Here is a 19,689-nt window from a genome sequence, read left to right as displayed (position 1 = left end):
CAGAACAGGGGTTTGGAGACCTCTGCCTCAGTTTTATGGCCTGTATATATTTTGGAAGACTTGTTTTGGTACAACATCTCATTAAACAACTATCACTTGGTAACAATATGGCCCTACACGAACAACATGTCAAACAGATTGTAACTGGGCAGTACCGCTGAACCAACGGTCTCACCCTCCAGTTTGCATCGGCCGGATTGTATTTTCTCCACGATTTGATTCTCGTCACACGGCTCACGGAGGGAAGGTCTCACGGATTGCTGGGAGGCGACACCCCCACTGAATAGCTGCAGAGGCCGGCGCCCCACAGAGGGGGCGGTGCCCGGACCGCCAGCTCTGCTGACGCCACATAGGCCGAGATCACCTCAGCAGCGCGCGGTGCAATCACAGAGCGCCCTCGCCTCTGCCGCTGTCGGCCACCGCGCTGGTCCAGAGATCCCTCCGCCAGGCTCGTTTGTGCCCGCCCCCTGGGGCCGTGCTCGTCAGGCACGCGGTCCTTTCTAGTCTGCGGCTCTCAAGGCGTGGTCATTTCTGGAGCCCTCACTTTCTTCCCCGTGTCCCAGGGCCACGGTAGAGCCCGCTTCCTCAGGTCCCTTTGTTGCTCAAGGACCCCCCCCCCCAAGTACCTAGCTGGAGGCGTGACCACAGAAAGCCCCGCCCCGTCTGTGACGTCCTGGTGGCGCGCGGGCCGGCTGTGGGTGTGGGAAGGGCCCGGGCCAGTCGACACCCCGAGGCCGGGGCCGCCTCCCGACGCCCACCTACTAGCTTCTCCAGCTCCATCTTTCCCGAGAAGCGGCAGCGACCTCGGCCTCCAGCTTACCGGGCGGATCGAAGCAGCGGTCGGGATGGTACTGCTGGGCTTGCTGCAGTCAGGCGGCTCGGTGCTCGGGCAGGCGATGGAGCAGGTGACAGGAGGCAACCTGCTTTCCACGCTGCTCATCGCCTGCGCCTTCACGCTCAGCCTTGTCTACCTGTTCCGCCTCGCAGTGGGCCACATGGTCCAGCTGCCCGCTGGAGCGGTAAGTGCACCCCAGGGGCCCTCGGTCCGTACCCGGGCTAAGCGGACGGGCTCGGGAGCGCTCGCCGTGGCGGGCGCGCGGTGAGCTGGGGTGGCGGCTGCAGATGCCAGTCCTGATTTCGGCTGTCGCGATGGTCTTTCTGGTCCGGTCGCTGGAACCCGAACTCGGAGGCTGTGCTGGCCGTTGCAGTTTCTGCTGTGGCAGCGGCTTTTAACTTCTGGTTAGGATCGTGCTTTGCAGCGTTTGTGCTTTTCAGTGATGGAAGTGCAGACTGGCGGTGGGTGGATTTGCCTACTTAGATTGCCTTGCTCATAGCTATAAGTGCAGAGCACTGTACTGATTTTTGCTGTAGGTTGTCAGAGGTGTTTGGGCTCCTTGTGAGTACCTTGGTGGCAAGTTAAGGGACAGCTGCATCCCCGGTGGCCATCACTCTCGATACTACTTTGTGTGTTTAGTGTACCGTGGGCTATTGGGCATAATGATGATTAATATCAGTGTCAGGGAGATTGCAGACAGGTAAGTGACTTAAGAGTGTGGTAAGCGCTTTCTGGGGTACTGTTAACATACCAGTTTCTCTAGTTTAACGCTACACCAAACCAGTCGTTTCAAGCCTCCCAAATATATTTGATGAATACCCTTGTAATCAACGCTCAGTCGCTTTGAAAAACATCCCTTGGAAACTGACAGTGGCATGTAAAAACTTAACTGCACTGTCTCCAGCTTTAGGTCCCAACCAAGTTGCTTTAAAAGTAATCTTTGAACCCAAGCCATCGCTAGGCAGTTACTGTTTCTTTTATTAGAGACAATATTTTAAAAGCTTATGTTGCCAAGGCTCACCTTGGCTCTTCTTCCAGCCTTCACCCCTTGGGTGTGCATTTCATACCCAACTTCCTTGGATCTTTGAGGAGGTAGTGTTTGAAACTAGGAAGATAAGTGCCGTGTGGTTTTGGTGTTTCAAGATTACTAAAGATTAGAGGAGCCTCATCCATTTTCATCGTTGAAGGTTTATCTTCACAGTCTTGCAACGTGCAGGTCTCATTTTGTGGCTTCCAAAGTCCCTTTAAGACTGCTACAGAATTCCTGCCGAAGGGTGGGGGGAGGGGGTTCATTCCCATTAATACTGGTATAGCATCAGAGGAGCATGACATACTGGCTTTCCCGTGTAAATTCAAGAAACATTTTTTTTTTTTTTGTGAGTTACTGTTTTTCTGTTCCAGAAAATAATAGGCAAGACTCTGGGATTGAAGGGAACCGGAGTAGACTGCAGAAGCCACAGAACTAGTCATCAACTCTCCTTTTTGTTTGCTCCTCTAATGACTAGAAAAGTTGCCTGAAGCCTCCAACACTGTTGGATTGTCAGTGGTTTCCCAGTGTTGAAAATTGCAGTACTTTTCTTCATGTCTAGTCATTTCTATTCTGAGTTTGTTCTTTTGGGCTATAACTTCTCTAAATGTGCTCTGTGATTCTTTTTTAAAAAGCATCGCTCTCAAGGCGGCTACCAAATGAAGCTTGCCTTTTAATAGAACGAAAACTAACATTTTCGTTTTTCTTTTGCAGAAAAGTCCGCCATATATTTACTCTCCAATTCCGTTCCTTGGCCATGCGATAGCATTTGGGAAAAGTCCAATTGAGTTCCTGGAAAATGCATATGAGAAGGTAAGTCTTCTAAATAACCAGAGGCAGAGAATCTAGCGTAGAGGAGTGCTTTTCTTTAAATAGGCCATTTATAAAGATTGTATCCTCCCTGCTTGCTGGCAGTATTGAAAACAAAATGAAAAGACCTTGTTGACTCAGCTTCCCAGAGTGTCTGTCCTGGGATGTCTCTGACCTGGGAAACCTGCAGTTAGAACAATTACTTTTTTAAAAACAGTCTTACATTTTATTCTCACTCGTTATAGTCAAAAGTTGACATCCACTTTTCTTAATCATGTATCTTTGGAATGTTGTGTCTTGCGTCTCTGGTTCTGCCCATCCGGTGGGATTTCAGTCCCTACTCGGATGGTGTGGGTGCTCGAGCCTTTGTTTCTTCCCTGTAAAAACAGCTCTCTGGCATCAGGTCAGCCATTTCTTCCAAGGGCTGGCTTTGGAAGAAATTTTTTGCTTCTCAATACTATTTAGCTGAACTCCATTTTTTGTATTAATATCGTTTAAAATGTTCCTGGAGAATTTTGTAATGTACACGGTATATTTCAGTCGCAGTCACCACCCACTTCCCTCTTCCAGTTTCTCCTTGGTCCTTCCCCAGTGTCTCCCTCTCAACTTTGTACCATTTTCTACCAACAGCACACTGAGTCCAATCAGTGTCGCCTTTATATGCATGGGTGTGGGGCTATCCATTAGATGGTGTCTATATATGCATGGCCATTAGATGGTATTTATATATGCATGGCCATTAGATGGTGTCTATATATGCATGATCTTTAGATGGTGTCTATATATGCACAGTGATTAGATGGTGTCTGTATATGCATGGCCATTAGATGGTGTCTATATATGCATGGCCATTAGATGGTGTTTATATATGCATGGTCATTAGATGCTGTCTATATATGCACCGTCATTAGATGGTGTCTATATGCATGGCCATTAGATGGTGTCTATGTACGCATGGTCAACCCACCTGGGACCACATCCTTAAAGAAACTGACTGCCCATCCTTTATCAGCCATGGTCTGTCTTCAGCTCCTCATCTAGAGGTTGTTGGGTCCTGTGTGCACCTCCTGCCTCCTAAGTCTGCTCTTGACCCTTTTTTTTTTAATATGTAGTTTTAAATCTGTAAGCCTTTGTGTCTCTGATAGTATGTGCACCCATATGCAGTTGCTTGTCAAGGCCAGAGAGGGCATTGGGTCCCCTAGAGATAAAGCTGCAGCCAGGTGTGAGCTGACCAGTGTGGGCTCTGGGAACCGAACTCAGATCCTCTGTGAGAACGGTACAGGGAGCCAGCTCCCCAGTCGCATACACTAGTTGTTATGCCTCACCTTTCCTGATTCATGTGCAAATACTTCAGATCACGACCCTTGATGGCAAGTGATTTTACCTACCAGGCCATCCACTAGCCCCATTAAATTAGTTTTTTGTTTTGTTTTGTTTTGTTAGATTTATTTAGCGTTCTACCTGCATGCATGCCTGCAGTCCAGAAGAGAGTACCACTTCCCACTACAGATGGTTGTGAGCCACCAACCATGTGGTTGCTGGGAATTGAACTCTGGACCTCTGGACAAGCAGACTCTTAACCTCTGAGCCATCTCTCCAGCCTTAAATTAGTTTTTAACGAACGGGGAAAAAAAGCATATTCTTATAAAGGTTGATTAAAGAATTCTATACAGCCAGTATAGAACAAAACAATACCTAAAAACATATATCTACTACTGAGAGCAGTGGACTGAAGCTAACAGTGACATTTAATGACAGGATCCATCAAGAGCGCTACTGTGATTTGCATGGTAGAAAATATTTTCAGGATAAGCAGTTGGAAAAAGGAGAAGTCGTCGTATGTGTACTGCTTTTGTGGTGAAGACAGGAGGGGGAGTATGGCCAGACGAAAACGGTTGCTTCAAAGCTGATGCATACCTGCAACTTTTCAGCAAAGTGTTATTCCGTGATGTGAGAGATGTCTCTGTAACACGGTCTTTTCTCTTTAGTACGGACCTGTGTTTAGCTTTACCATGGTGGGCAAGACCTTCACTTACCTTTTGGGGAGCGACGCAGCCGCCCTGCTCTTCAACAGTAAGAACGAAGACCTGAATGCGGAAGAGGTCTATGGTCGGCTGACAACGCCCGTGTTTGGGAAGGGAGTTGCATACGATGTGCCAAATGCAGTAGGTGGCGCTTCTGTCCTGGATAAAAGACATCTGAACTGCAGTAGTTAGAGCTAGTAGTGTGATGCTACTCATGGATAATGAAGAACTAATTTATTCCCTAGCTTAAGAAATTGGACAATTAGTGACACTTACAAAGAAACCATGGGTAGCTGTTTAAAGGACGGGTGTTTGTTTTATGCTGGTTGGCCAGGCTTATTCATGTCTTATTCAAGGGTTATGAATAGAACATAGATTAGATAACAGACTTGGGTGCCTGCTGAGCTCCGGTGAGGGCCGTAATAGGCACAGCCCACGCGAGTATGGCTGTTAAGGGTCAGTAGTAATGTTTCTGGTTAGTCGGGGAGATGAATATGTCTCCCTTTCCATTCAAAAGCAATAGTTATCAAAAATTTTTGCTCAGGTTCATCTCCATTACTTAAACATGTTTTAGTAGACCTAAAATGTCAACGTCTCAAAGGGCTGCTAGTTACTTTAACAGACAAGTTTTTAACCAGGCTGTTCTAGACGTAGTGCCAGCAAGGAATGGTATTTAGAGACAGAATGAGAACGTAGACGGAGGAGGATAAAATGATAGTGGAGGATAGTGGGCTTTGGGAAGCGTGTGTTGACTGTTTGGGTCGGAGGGTTGGAGGGTAACAGGAGAGGAAGGCGGGTCTCTGGGTAAAGAGTGGTGGGGTACTAGAAGGTGAGAGGTGGAATTCCTGACTTACTCTTTAGAACCCAAGCGGAGGACCCTTCTTAAAATGTGTTCTTTCAAATACATGGCACAGATGCCTTATATTATGGTTGGTTCCTAAAAATCCTGTTACTGTTTTTATTTTCAAATTTAAGAACGTCGTTTCCTCTGTTAGGTAGTTAGGAAAACACGATGGATCTCAGAATAAAGTAAATGTGCCTTTTAATGTTGTATACTCTTAATTTCTTTTTCTTTTGAGGTTTTCCTGGAACAGAAGAAAATACTAAAAAGCGGCCTTAACATAGCCCACTTCAAGCAGTATGTTTCTATCATTGAGAAAGAAGCGAAGGAGTACTTTAAAAGTTGGGGAGAAAGCGGAGAAAGAAGTAAGCAAAATGCATTACGTTCGTCCGGCTCGTTCTTCTCTGGGTACAGAACGAAGTACAGTATGCGCTGAACTGCGGCATCCACCGGGAAGGAGCTGCTGGGTCCTGTGCAGTTGTTAAGGCAAACCCAGCCTTTAGAGAGCACTTTTTTTTTTTTTTTCTTTTTTTTTTTTTTTTTTCGGAGCTGGGGACCGAACCCAGGTCCTTGCTTTTGCTAGGCAAGTGCTCTACCCCTGAGCTAAATCCCCAACCCTAGAGAGCACTTCTAAGCGCTGTCTGCAGAGAGCCAATTGGCACACCCATGTCAGAAGCAATATCTGCTTCTAGGCCAGTAGGACCTTCCGAGACTGACCATCAGCTCCCGTAAAAGGGGTAGACACTTTATTTTTAGAATACCTGAAGCTGATGTGATGTTTTCTGGTCACAGAAGAAGCTGATATATACAGGAGAATGCCTGTTGATTAACTTACGTGTAAAGGGCCTTACTGTATAGTCAGGGGTCTTCCTGCGCCTGCACCCCGAACTCTGGGGTTACAGGTGCGATTTCACCCAGAATGGCAAACCATTGTGGCACATGGAATTCTAACCCTTGGGAAACGGAGGCAGAAGGATGACAAGTTGGAGCACGGCCTGTGCTACGTGGCACAACCCATGTCAAACCAAAAGTCTTGAGACAGAACTCTGAAAGTCAAGCGTGAGGCGTGTTAAGAGCACCAAGAGCTTTCCAAGTGGGAAGCCAGAGGGGACAGTAGAGCTGAAGATCAGCATCACATGCTCCTTGCCACTTTAAGTACCGTCCAGTGGGCCCACCCAGTGCTTGTCTCCAGTGCTGGGTTGATAATGGTGCTTGTAACCCACACAGACAAGACCGCTGTGTTTATGCCTCTGGTTTTGGAGCCCTGCTATATTCCCAATTTCTCATCACAATTTTCTTATAGGGTCAAGAAAAAAAAATTTAAAGGCTTTTTGGAGATCATATTGAGACTGATCTTCTCTTCCCCTTAGATGTGTTTGAAGCGCTGTCTGAGCTCATAATTTTAACAGCTAGCCATTGCTTACACGGAAAGGAAATTAGAAGTCAGCTCAACGAGAAGGTGGCTCAGCTGTACGCAGACCTGGATGGAGGCTTTAGCCACGCCGCCTGGCTGTTGCCAGGCTGGCTGCCTCTGCCGAGTTTCAGGTATGTCTACATAAGGACCACACTGCACAGTCGTCACTGTACCGTTTGCGTGCTTCCTAATTTGGACACACCAGGAGCTTCCGTTTTACAAGTATTCAGGCCTTAGTGAGCTCTTTTAAAATAAGGTTAATTATATCGATAAGGTAGTTTGTGCTCTGAGTGAGAAGGAAATACTGGAACGTTTTCGTTTTAATCCCAGGTGTGGGAGGTGAGGCCATTTCGCAGCAGCTGGTTTGCCCGGTGCTCTAGAAGGGGCGTGGTTTTGACAGCCGCAGGTAGTTTCAGCAAATGTGTGACGCTTGGAACTCTGGGGACTTTTCAGAGGAGATATAAGTCAGGCTCCAGTGGTGTTGTAATATTTTGCCTGCCTCATACAGTCTTGGTATCCCGAGAAGGCTCTAATCTGTGCTTAGGTTTTCAAAGCACGTGTTTGTCCCTGTGGCTTTTTTAGTACCTGTGCTGTGACCGTTCTCTTACACATCTTCATCTTCACTTTTATTTGAGTTTGTCTCCTTACCGACTGCACCGTAGTTCCCATAAGGACAAGGACTGTCTCTCATGCAAAGAACTGCAGCCGTTAGGCCTTGGTGTGCAGGTCAGGCCCTGGTAACTGCAGGCTGTCTCTACCCTTGCTGGAATGTCTGTTTAGGTGAGAGGTGGGGATTAAACTATTGATCTTTGTCCTTTAGGTGTCCCTTCTGTTGAGCTGCCAAATAAAAGCTATGACAGGGACGGGGCAAGCCCACAGAGGAAGTCTAAAAAACAAATGCTGCCATGTGGATTGTGCGGGCTTCCCCCGCACTGCTCCTCGCGGTTAGGTTTCCATTCACGTACATCCGTCCATCTTCTGCCTTCTCTGCTCCCTGGTTTACCTCAGAATTCTGGAGCTTGCTGCTGTACGTCAGTCTTTGCCTGTTTTACTCAGACCAACTGATTTGCTGAAGTTATCCCGTGTACTTTTTATTTTCTGTTGCCAGGGCATTGGGCACACAAAACACGTGTTCTACCACTGAGCTGTACCCCGACTATCCACTCGCTTCAGCAGGCCTTGCCTTCTCCTCCCTATCTTCTGCTTACACTGTGACTCTTGGAACAGCCCCCCTTTCTGTGTATATTGTCTCTCGTGTTTTCGGTGGTAGTTGTAAATGAAGTAGGTCAGTTTTTAGTAGTGTGATTATAGAATAGGCTTTTAGAAGTGAATATTCTTTTTTTTAAATAAAGCTTAATTTGATTTTTAAGTCTCTTGTCTATCTACGTGTATGTGTGTGTGTGTGTGTGTGTGTGTGTGTGTGTGTGTGTGTGTATGTGTGTGTGTAAGTACTCATGTGTAAGTGTTTGCAGAGGCATCACTCCTGGGGCTGTTTGAGCTGCCAGATGTGGGCTCTGGAAATCCAGCTCTCACTCCCTGTAAGAGCAGTGTGAGTTCTGAACTACCGAGCCATCTTCTCAGCCTCAAGGTTGCTCGCTCTCTGTGCGGATCGTGCGAAGCTGCTTATGAATGGAAGGTAAAGGGCCGCTCAAAGTTCTTATAAGTAGTGAGTACCCTGATCAAAGTAAAAGTTGTGGGAGCTGGAGCCTGTGTTTTGACCCTCCAGGAATTTTCTCTCTGCCAAGCCTGTGCAGTTGCAGGAAGTGAGAGAGAAGGAGAACGGTCCAGAGACAGAGCCAGAGCAACTCATGAGCTGTGAGGAAGCAGCTGGAATCTTAGGCTAACTTAGACGCGTATTCTGTTGAACTAGATAGAACATGCTTGTAGGGGAGTGTCATGCTTAGTAGATAGTTGTTGTGTTAACAGTGTGAGCTGTGTGTGACAGGACGCTACCCCCGCCCTAAGGATTGTCTGAGGTCATGACTTCTCTCCTGGTTGTGAGTTTTCGTCACCTCATTGAGGTTACTGCTGTTTTCTGTTGGTGTTGGTTTTGAACATGAGCCTATAAAATGCTACCCTATTGAGACTTCTCTGGTTTGGAATTCTAGGCGCAGGGACAGAGCCCATCGAGAGATCAAGAATATTTTCTACAAGGCCATCCAGAAACGTAGGCTGTCAAAAGAACCAGCCGAGGACATTCTTCAAACTTTACTGGATTCTACATACAAGTAAGAACCGTCAGATCGCATGCTAAGCTGACATCGCACATTAAAAGATCGCTGACGTTTCCAGTTAAAACATGAAGTACAATAAATTGGTACTCGTAAATTGTTGCAGCCTAAAGCACTGGGTCCTGATGCTCTGCTGTGACGTCAGCGGCTGGCATAGGGAATTGTTCGCAAATAAACTGAAAGGGAGTCTGTTGTAATCAGTTAGGATTTCCCCTGGCTGGTGTGTCTCTTGGGAGGAGAGCCGGGCACTGATTGGTATTGTTTAAGAGAAGCGACAATTACGTCTGGAAACTGTATCCATATTAACTATGTCTACCCAGATATTAAGCGTGTGGTTCATCCCCAGGGATGGGCATCCTCTGACGGACGACGAGATCGCAGGGATGCTCATCGGACTGCTGCTGGCCGGACAGCACACATCCTCCACCACCAGTGCCTGGATGGGCTTCTTCCTGGCCAGAGATAAACCACTTCAGGACAAATGCTACTTAGAACAGAAAACGGTGTGCGGCGAAGATCTGCCTCCCTTAACTTATGAGCAGGTTTGTTGCTCGGGCACAATGTGAGGCTTGTGTTACTCTAGCTTCCACTGGGTTTGTGGGAATTTTCTACAAGCTTAGGTTAAAGGAACAGCCAAAGGCTTCGGCTTCTCTGCTTGGTCAGGTGGTTTGGACTGAGGCCTTACAGCCCATGGCCCTTGTTGTTTTGGGGCTTGCCTGTAAGTACACGCAGAGTATCTCCTGAGTGCTGTGTTATGTGAGGTGCCGGAGCCTCTGTAACATGTCACTCTGAGTCCTGTGTCCTCGAGTGGTAGATTCCTGTACGCTCCACACAGCTTGCTGGGCAGAGAGTGAGAGAGGACTCCTGCTGTATAGCCAGGCTACTACTTCTAAAGCATAACCTGGTCTTAGCCTTTTCCCATTATACTTTGTTTTGGTATTTTATTAAAATGGTACGTTACATTCAGATATCCTTATATCCCTGGGATAACTGTGTGTGTGTGTGTGTGTGTGTGTGTGTGTGTGTCTCAGTGTTGTTTGCTAATCATACATACATATATAAACATGCAATAAAGGACATGTATCTATGCTGTCATTGTGGCATCTTTGAGTGGTAATATGCCAATTGTCTCAAGAATTAAGTCAGACCTCCCTCCCCACCTTAGCCCCTTCAGAGGGCCATGCCATTAGTGACCCCCCATTGTCAGTCTCTGAAAAGTGTCCCACTACTTCTTACCATCACCATATGAAACTTTGGGAGACAGCTTTTTTTTAGACAGTTTTACTGTGTAGCTCTGAGCTGGCACAGAACTTAGTAGATAGACCAGGCCGGTCTCAAAGTCATGTGCTCCCTGTTTTGGCGTCCCTGAGTGCTAGTGGCTGGGGAATATATTTGATGATACCCATATCAGAACAGCAGGTTAAGGTTCATCCATGTTGGAGCATGGGTCAGGGCGTTTCCATCTGTCACCGATAACATTCTACAGCGTGGACATACTACATATTGCCCATTCATTCTTCCCATTTGTCCTTGCATTTGAATTAACTCCATGTTTTGGATCTTATAAAGATCCCACTCTAGATATTTGTCCCGATTTTGTGGCATTGTTTTCAGTGTTGTGGATTACGTACCTGGGAGTGGGATTGCCGCTTCATCCGGCAGCTTTCATGGCTGGAGTATCAAACTGCTAAACGTTCGCTCCCTCTTCCCCTCACCCACAGGATAGGCTGCGCTCTGAGGTCTGCCTGCTTGTTATCTCCTCTGGCTGTAGTGCATGTGAAGGGGTCCTTTGAGCAGGCGTGGCAGCTCCCTGGTGGCTGAGCGTCTCAGGATGTCCTCTTAGAGGAGTGTCTTCTAGTCCTGCCCCTTCATAGTGCAGAATGCCTTTTACTCGTGTGTGTGCTCAAAAGCAGGGAAGACTTACCCCTCTCTTCTTAGTTTCCTTTTGGGTGTTTGATCTGCTTTGAATTAATTTTGAATGTAATTCGAGGTGAGGGACCACTGTACCTGTCTTGCATGTAGAGATCCATTTACCCCAGTACTGTTGAAAAGACCATTAAGAATAGTTTTCTCACTGAATGGTCTTCTCAGACATCCATTGGCCATTGGTCCAATAAGTTGTTTTTAAAGATTTATTCATTTATTATATATAAGTACACTGTAGCTGTCTTCATGCACACCAGAAGAGGGCACCAGATCCCATTACAGATGGTTGTGAGCCACCATGTGGTTGCTGGGAATTGAACTCAGGACCTCTGGAAGAGCAGTCGGTGCTCTTAACCACTGAGCTATCTCTCCAGCCCACAATAAGTTTTGAATGTCAGATTGTGGCTCTTTTTAAGGCTGTTTTAAGTATTTCTTCAATTTTCATAAACATTTTGGGGCCAGCTTGTCCCTTTCTGCTGCTGAAATGTGACTGATGGCGCTGTGTGCAGATGGGTTTGGAGTATTGACATTCTTCAGCCATACACCCTGACCAGGGCATCAGGGTGTCGCCTTTCTCTCCCTTTGCCCTTTGAATTTCTTCCAACACTTTGATTGATTGATTGATTGATTGATTGATTAATAGATTGCTTTACTTAATACTTTTTTGTTAAGGATTTCTTATGCTTTGTTTTTTATATGTTGTGTGCAGCATGTGCATGCATATGCCATGGTACACAGGTAATAATTAGACAGCATGGAGAAGGTGGTTCTCTCCACCATGTGGGTCCTGGGGATTGAACGCAGGTCACCAAGCTTGGCAGCAAGTGCCATTTCCTGCTGAGCCATCCTGCCAGCCCTTACGTATTCTTTTCTCATTGATTCTCACATCAATTCAAGTCTGCTATTGATTTTCTCCAGCGAAAGCTATATTCATATCTTCCGGTGCCAGGATTTCTGTATTTTTAGTAATCTATTCTCTGTCTGGTTAGGCACTGTGTATTGTTTCATCCTTTAATTCTTTAGGCCTCGTTTTCTTTTTGTTCTTTGAAGGCCTTTACACTGTTTAAGTTGACCTAGTAAGTTCAAAGTTCAGCATCTGTCCTCAGGGGAGGGCGAGATCATGGCCATCCGTTCCCTTCTGTAGGTTCCATTATGTCCGCTTTACAAACCCTAGAGCTGCGTGTCTGGCCCCTGAGGTCACTGGATAGCTGCTGAGATTGTAGGAGAGGAAGAAGGTTGACGGGAAGGTGGCCTGCAAGGAAAATGGTCATGTCCTGCACGGTCAAGGGCCTCTGACCGCTGTGCCACTGTCGACTTCGGTTCTCTCCTTTTATTACTAAATGTAAATGCCCTGTGAGGAACCAGTTGCTTTAGCTTAAAAAAAAAAAAGGTCCAATTCAGGGAAAGTTCCATTAAGCCTCCTTTGCTCCATGTTCGAGCTGTATTTATTTTCCTTTCTGTAAATTTTCTAGTATTTTTGTTGAACTTGCTTCGTTGGAAAGCAGTGGCAACTGGAAACGAGATCTGTCGCCCCTGGGCTTTGTTGCGGCTGCAGGTGCTTGCGCATGTGTGTGCTACTTTGTATGTTCAGGTGTTCGCGCATGTGTGTGCCACTTTATGTTCAGAGGCTTTCATAAGCAGGATTGTATGGAGTCCACATTCTCCTGTAATCACTGAACTCGAGACATCTTAAGTCGTTTGTCTGGTTTTAAGACACCGTCTCAGTATGCTGCTCTGGCTGACCTAGAACTCACCGTATAGACCAGTAGGGCTTTGAACTCATGGAGATCTGCCTACCTCTTGGGTTAGAGATGCGGCCATGCATATCAATAGAGGTTTCTTAAACTTCCTTCAACTCTTAGCCTTCGCTGAGGAGCTCTGCATGTTCAGGGCATGTTACCAGCAGTCCTTCAGGCGGCTACCACCCTGCCATAGCCTTTTTCTCCTGTGTGTTGGTCAGTCACAGGGAGAGATTGGGTCTTGTTATATCTTGCGTTGCATGTTGTAGCTTTCCTGCACATGCCTGAGGCTTTGTTAGGACCCTTCAGAGTCTCCTGTAGACATCTCATTTTTATTTCCCAGGTGCTTGCTCTTTAAGTATTCTGTATGATCTCCTAAGTGTATGTTAAACACTCTTCTGGCGAATATTTTTCTTTTTGTTATTGTTGTTGTTCTGACACAATGTCTCAGTGCAGCCTAGGCTGCCTCCTACTGTTGAGGTCTGATGAGTATTTGTTGGGGGTCAAAACCAGAAATAATCTTTATTTTTTTTTCTTTTTCTTTTTTTGGTTTTAGTTGAAGGATCTGAATTTACTTGATAGATGCATAAAAGAAACACTAAGACTGAGGCCCCCTATAATGACCATGATGAGAATGGCCAAGACCCCTCAGGTGAGTCTCTAGGCAAGATTTCCCCTTCTGGGGCCCAGTTTTAGAGAGAATGTTTTAAGTTATAAAAGTAAAAACCATCGTCATTGTAAATATATACAATTATTATAGAATTATAGATATTAGACATGAAAATCTAATGCTAATTATGTCTTCCATTTTCATTTAACAACTGTAGTGTTTAAAAGTTAGAGGTTCCTACCCCCTTCAGGGCCTGCAATCCTTCCTCCTATTCTTCCATAAGAGTCCCAAGCTCCACCCACTGTTTGGCTGTGGGTGTCTGCATCTGTCTGAGTCCGCTGCTGGGTGGAGCCTCTCAGAGGACAGCCATGGTTGGCTTCTCCACAAGCATAACAGAGTCGTTAATAGGAAGACCAATGGAGTCAACTAACCTGGACCCTTGGGGCTCTCAGAGACTGAACCACCAACCAAAGAGCATACATACATGGGCTGGACCTAGGCCTCCCCGCACATGGCAGCAGATGTCAGCTTGGTCTTTATGTGGGCCCTGAAAGCCTGGGACAGGGGCTCTCCCAATAGCTGTTGCCTCTACGTGGCATTTGTTCTTCGAGCTGAGCCTCAGGGAAAGGCTGCACCTAGCCTGTAAGAGATTTGAAGTGCTAGGGTGGAGGGATATATATCCAGGGGGGCCCACCCACTCAGAGGAGAAGGAGAGAAATTGGGGAAAGATTGTGGAAGGGGACCAGGAAGGGTGCAGTGAGTGGGATGTAAAGTGAGTAAGAAAAAGATACACAAAGCCCCTCATCTCCTACATTAATGGCATCACCCCCAAGCATTGCTTCCACGCAAAGTGCCTGCCCACTTGTCTTCTTGAAGTCTCCCCCATAGTGTGTGTGAGAGAGGAGCATGTACAACCTGGCCTGCGCGGGTTTGTACAAAGTGGCTTCAAAATCTTCGCTTCTTTGTTAAAAAAAAAATTAGAGGTTTATTTCCTGGCTTTAAACACAATGTGGTAGTCAATAAAAAGTACATGAATTATATATACTTATATATATGTATTATAAGTCAGATTATGAAAGGTTTAATTTTAGTTTGCCCTGAGCAGGGTTTATGTATAGCCTTCTAGTGCACAGTTGGCCCTCTTGTAAATCCCTTGTAAAGACAATTTTATTTGGTTTACCATCAAGACAGTTTTTTTTTTCCGGAGCTGGGGCCCGAACCCAGGGCCTTGTGCTTGCTAGGCAAGCACTCTACCACTGAGCTAAATCCCCAACCCCCCATCAAGACAGTTTTGAAACCTATGTATAGTTCACACCGACACTGGTGGCTTCTTCTTTGGTAACACCGTGACGGATTCTGTAATGAAATGTCTCCTCTCTTATTTGCAGACTGTGGCTGGGTACACCATTCCTCCAGGACATCAGGTGTGTGTTTCTCCAACTGTCAATCAAAGACTGAAAGACTCCTGGGTAGAACGCTTGGACTTCAATCCTGACCGCTACCTACAGGACAACCCAGCGTCGGGAGAGAAGTTTGCCTATGTGCCGTTTGGAGCCGGTGAGATGGCTGGTTACATTTTACGTTGAAGTGTTTGCCTCTGTCCTTCAGTAAACCGCCCTGGAGTTCAGTTATACAGGAGAGAACGTAAGAGAAGAGAGAATCTTTGTCCTTCTCTAAGGAACGTGCTTGCACATTTTTTGGGAATTCAATCTTTGTGCAATGGAAAAGAATATTTCCTAAGAATCAGGGTAAATTTTTGTATAATGCTCCATCGCTCAACACCCACACCATTTTATTAGCTGTAAACACAGGAAGGCCTTGAACTTTCTATCACGGTTTAATACGCTTAGAACACACAAAGGATTGTAGGTGGATATAGAAGGGCCTAGCTCAGCAGGCAAGATTCTGTGACAACCAGAGGAGTAGTCACAGCTGAACCGGTAACTGCTGCCTGTGTCTTACACAGCAGCTCTTTCCGTTTCTGGACAGCTTTGAGTATCAATCAGAAATGGTCCTGATCAATGTTGCCTTTTCTTCATCTCCATCCCCAAGGGAGTACTTTCGAGGTCCCGTAGCCACCATAAGCTGGGTGCCTAAGACAAGCCTTACCTTGCTTGTCCGAAACCAAGGTATAGGGAGGGCCATGCTCTTTCTCAAGGTCCAGACTTCTTGCCTTTCCCTAGTTGTTGAAGTTCCTGGCAGTCCTTGACTTATGGCTGCTTCTCACTTCAGCCACTGCTCTGTCTCCCCTTGTTACTTATCTATGTATAAATAATTCTTACTTTACATGTTGTAAGTCATCAGAATTTATTAGTTCTTTTGATTCAGTCAGGTACTAGTTTGTAACTGTTAACTCTAACGTTTTTTTCTTTAGGCCAGACTTCTCTTGAATATGGACCAATGTAAATGGCTCCTGTAAATGTGTCTCCCACAAATAAATGCTCAATGGGCTGGCTATTCAAGCATAGTGATAGGCCATGTTCAGTTTTGTTTTTTAATCAAGAAATGCAACAAAATGCCCCAGTCTTTTCTTTTTCCTCTCTCCTTCATTCGCTTTTTTGTTTTGAGACAGGGTCTCACTGTGTAATATTAGATGGCTTGGAGCTCAGTAAGCAACCCATGCTGGCTTCTGATTTATGGGGATCAGCCTGCCTCTGCTTCCGGAGAGCGGACATTGAAGGCATGCACCACCCACCACACTGGGTTCAGCCGATGCTCCTTTGCCTACCCTCGTGTCATATGGCTTCCTGTTCTTTACTAAATATTAGTGACTTTAACACTAGCAAGCTGGGCTTCTTTTGAATTCTTGATTATGAGAGAGATGAACTTTGTGGTTTTCAGATTCTCCTACATTTGAATGTCGTTATCCCAGCACCTTCCTCCTCTAGGTACCTTTGCTGAGAACCAGATAGTCATTGGACTGTTGCGTTTTTGTTTTATTACCCAGATAGCTATCAGATAGCTTCTGGGCTCTGTGTTCTATCTCTTTGATCTATTTGTTGGTTCCTGGTTCTTTAGTCATGTAATCAAGTTAATCAAGTTTGAATCCAATTTAAATCCTTCAGTATAATTCATGCTTAAGGTTGCTCTGGCCTTGCTTCCCTGTGCATCTTAGATTTTGTCAGCTTCTGCGTTTGTAGATTTTGATTTTAGTGTAAGTGTTATTTGGGGTTTATTGAATCCCATTCCACTATCGCTAATGGGCTTCTAGAATTTTGACTGATGGGTTCATGATGATGAGAGTGCTCTTGGGACCTATATCTCACACATTCCCAAGCTAGAATAATATCTTACGATTTGAACCTTCTAAAGAGAGCATTCTAGTCACCCATGTTATCCTCTGACACTGGAAATACCTGGACTTCAGAATGATTTTCATTCTCACTGTATGTGCAGAGTGTCTCCTTTTATACTGTTACACATTTCCTCCATCTAAGACGAGAACCACTCCAGGCTGAAAAGTAGTGACGATTTTAAAACTTACTCTGATGAAAATTTTTCTTTTTAAACAGGGCGCCATCGTTGTATTGGAGAAAATTTTGCCTATGTTCAAATTAAGACAATTTGGTCCACTATGCTTCGTTTATATGAATTTGACCTCATCAATGGATATTTTCCCAGTGTGAATTATACAACAATGATTCATACCCCAGAAAACCCAGTAATCCGTTACAAACGAAGATCAAAATGAAGAAAGGAAGAAGGAGCCAGTGTGGAGACGGGACTGCAAGCTGCAGCTTGGCAGAGAATGAAGCTTTGACACAGCTTTCAGACTGTGCTGTTTTTTAAGTGTGTGGTTCTGAGAGCCAGTTTGATTTTAATGTTTTATTAACTCGGTGATTTTTGTCAGACCTAATGGCATTTGAAACAGTTATAATAGTTCTGATAGGATTTCAGGGAAGCCAAGTTTATGTTAGAAATTGTTTAGGGGATCCTCGGTATTCAGAGATAATACAGAATATAGCATCCAGGTAACTAACTTCAGAAGCACACATTGCCATAGGGAGATTCCGGCTTGGAACTAGACTGGGAAGTTTTAAGTCAGATGCTACAGAGGCAATGGGTCATTTGTGTGGTTGGGCCACTTCTGTGCGTAAGGATGTGAGAGGGTGAAGGATAAGTTCTCTGCGAAGCTTTAGATGGTGTGACGTGCCCTTTGCAGTGTTAACTGAGAGCACCACTCCAGCAAGATGGCAGCGATCTTGGACCTTACCTTGATAACCTTATTTCCTAAAAATAATAAATACTAAAGAGTACTTATGTTGCTGGTTCCAGAAAAATCTAAAATCAAATCCTTGTGGAATTTTTAATTTTAATTTTTTAAAAAAAACAAGTACCATGCTTTTAAAAGTGTATGATTTTGAGCTTAGTGAATTCTGGCCTTGAGATTGAGGAATGGGACATGGTATCCTTGCCCGTGTTCTGTGGAGGCTGTGCTCAGGAGCCAACCTAACAGATTGTAACCATGGGCCTAATTCTGACCTGCCCATAATTTGTATTAGGAATCAAGAGAACTCTGTTGCTGGGTGTGGTGCTGCACACCTGTAATACTAGTGCTCGGGCTGAGGCAGGAGGATTCAGATTTTGAGGCCAACCTAGGCTACATAGCAAGACTTACACCCTCCCCAAAATAAAACCTTTTTTCTCTAAAGTATGTGTACTGGCTGGTCTTAGGTGACAACTTGACACACGCTAGGGTCATCAGAGAAAAGGGAACCTCAGTTGAGGAAATGCTGTAAGGATGCTTAGTGATCAGTGAGAGAGGGCCCAGCCCACTGTGGGTGGTTCCACCCCTAGGCTGGTCATCTTGGGTCCTAAGAAAGCAGGCTAAGACACCAGGAGCAAGACAGTAAGCAGCGTCCTTCATGGCCTCTGCATCAGCTCCTGCCTTAGGTTCCTGACCCGCTCGAGTTCCCGTCCTGACTTTCTTTGATAATGAACAGTAGTACGGAAGTGTAAGCCCAATAACCCACCCCCACCCTCCCAACGTGCTTTTTGGTCATGGTGTTTTGTAGCAATAGAAACCCTAACTGTTACAGCTGTAAGAGGCTTTTGAAGACTCTTCAAATGAAGGCCCAAATCTCTGCTGCTAAAGGTTTCGGATTAAAATTCTCTATGAGAAAAGTTTTGCTGGTCTGTATTCATGGATTTGAAGCTGTGCTTCAGTAAGTACAGCTCAAGAGGTCTGGGAATTCAGAAACTTAGATCCTATTTGCCTGAAATCGGCTCCCTTCAGTATTACCTTTAGTTATTTAGGTAAGTCACTCTCGTGATCAATGCCCCATTTCACAACAAATTACAAATGTTGCTCACCTCTCAAAGTATGTTTGTCTCTCCTTTTACTGTGTGGTTACTAGACTTTTAGGCCATAGATGTTACATTTGATGTGTTAGATTATAGCCTTGATTACAGTTTGAAGATTGTTTCTATGTAACAGATTCCTTTGCCAGAGCAGGTATTTTGTCTTTATTATTCTGAGAAGGGTTCTAGACTTTGATCGGATGACTGGTAGATTCCTGGCAGAGTCGTGGCTTGAGTAAGGCTGTTTACTGACCAGTTTTAGACTTGAACATATGTTCAGTGCTGAGAAGTAAAAGGGCTCAAGCACTAGAATTCCACAGGCTGAGATATTGACCGCAGACCACTTATGAGTCATTGTGAACAACACCGCAGAGGCCTACGGCCATAGGATGGTTGACAGTCCATCCAGCAGTGGGGTGAACTCAGCTGACAAGCGTTTGTCTATCTGCTTTGTCCCTACAGAACCATCTTGACTGGGCAACCATATTAATTTTTAAGAGGTTTTTATACACCATTTCCTGTTCAATAGTTGCTTTAGAATAGCTTTGCTATTTCTAGGAAGCTTAGTTGAAATATGGAAAAGAAGATTCCCACTAATGTAGAGCTTTGTGATCGTCTTCATAGAGCTCAGACCATTAGTAGGGAAACACTTTTCCAGATGTGAGCAATACCACTGCCATTTTAGTCAGTGTTGTAGGGAGGCCTCTAGAGAACTGTGTTCTCTCTGAGACTTTTCCATTTAGGATTTGGCTGGCGTAGCAGGAGGATTCCTGAATTTTGCTACACTCTCACGGATACAATTTGATGCTCTTTGAGAGCTGATTTCTGTGTCTAGATTTGTGTCTTTGGACTCAAGAACACTAAATAGAATAAAACATGGACTAATCATAAACACTAATGCCACATTAGTGTGGCATTAAAAATGTCCTTT

General features: G+C 45.3%; 1 protein-coding gene across 1 annotated transcript; it reads left to right on the top strand.

Moving 5' to 3' along the window:
- Window positions 1–423: 423 nt before the first annotated feature.
- On the top strand, window positions 424–18,582 carry LOC116904123 (lanosterol 14-alpha demethylase). Its single transcript, XM_032907008.1, has 10 exons — window positions 424–1,019; window positions 2,577–2,675; window positions 4,661–4,837; window positions 5,776–5,902; window positions 6,908–7,082; window positions 9,060–9,179; window positions 9,529–9,724; window positions 13,404–13,499; window positions 14,846–15,014; window positions 16,970–18,582. The coding sequence occupies exons 1-10, from the start codon at window positions 846–848 to the stop codon at window positions 17,146–17,148; spliced, it is 1,512 nt and encodes a 503-aa protein (XP_032762899.1). The 5' UTR covers window positions 424–845; the 3' UTR covers window positions 17,149–18,582.
- The last annotated feature ends 1,107 nt before the right edge of the window (window positions 18,583–19,689 follow it).

The sequence above is a fragment of the Rattus rattus genome, chromosome 6, assembly GCF_011064425.1.
Source record: "Rattus rattus isolate New Zealand chromosome 6, Rrattus_CSIRO_v1, whole genome shotgun sequence".
In the NCBI taxonomy this organism is placed as follows: Eukaryota; Metazoa; Chordata; class Mammalia; order Rodentia; family Muridae; genus Rattus; species Rattus rattus.
This window is presented reverse-complemented; position numbering and strand designations above follow the sequence as displayed.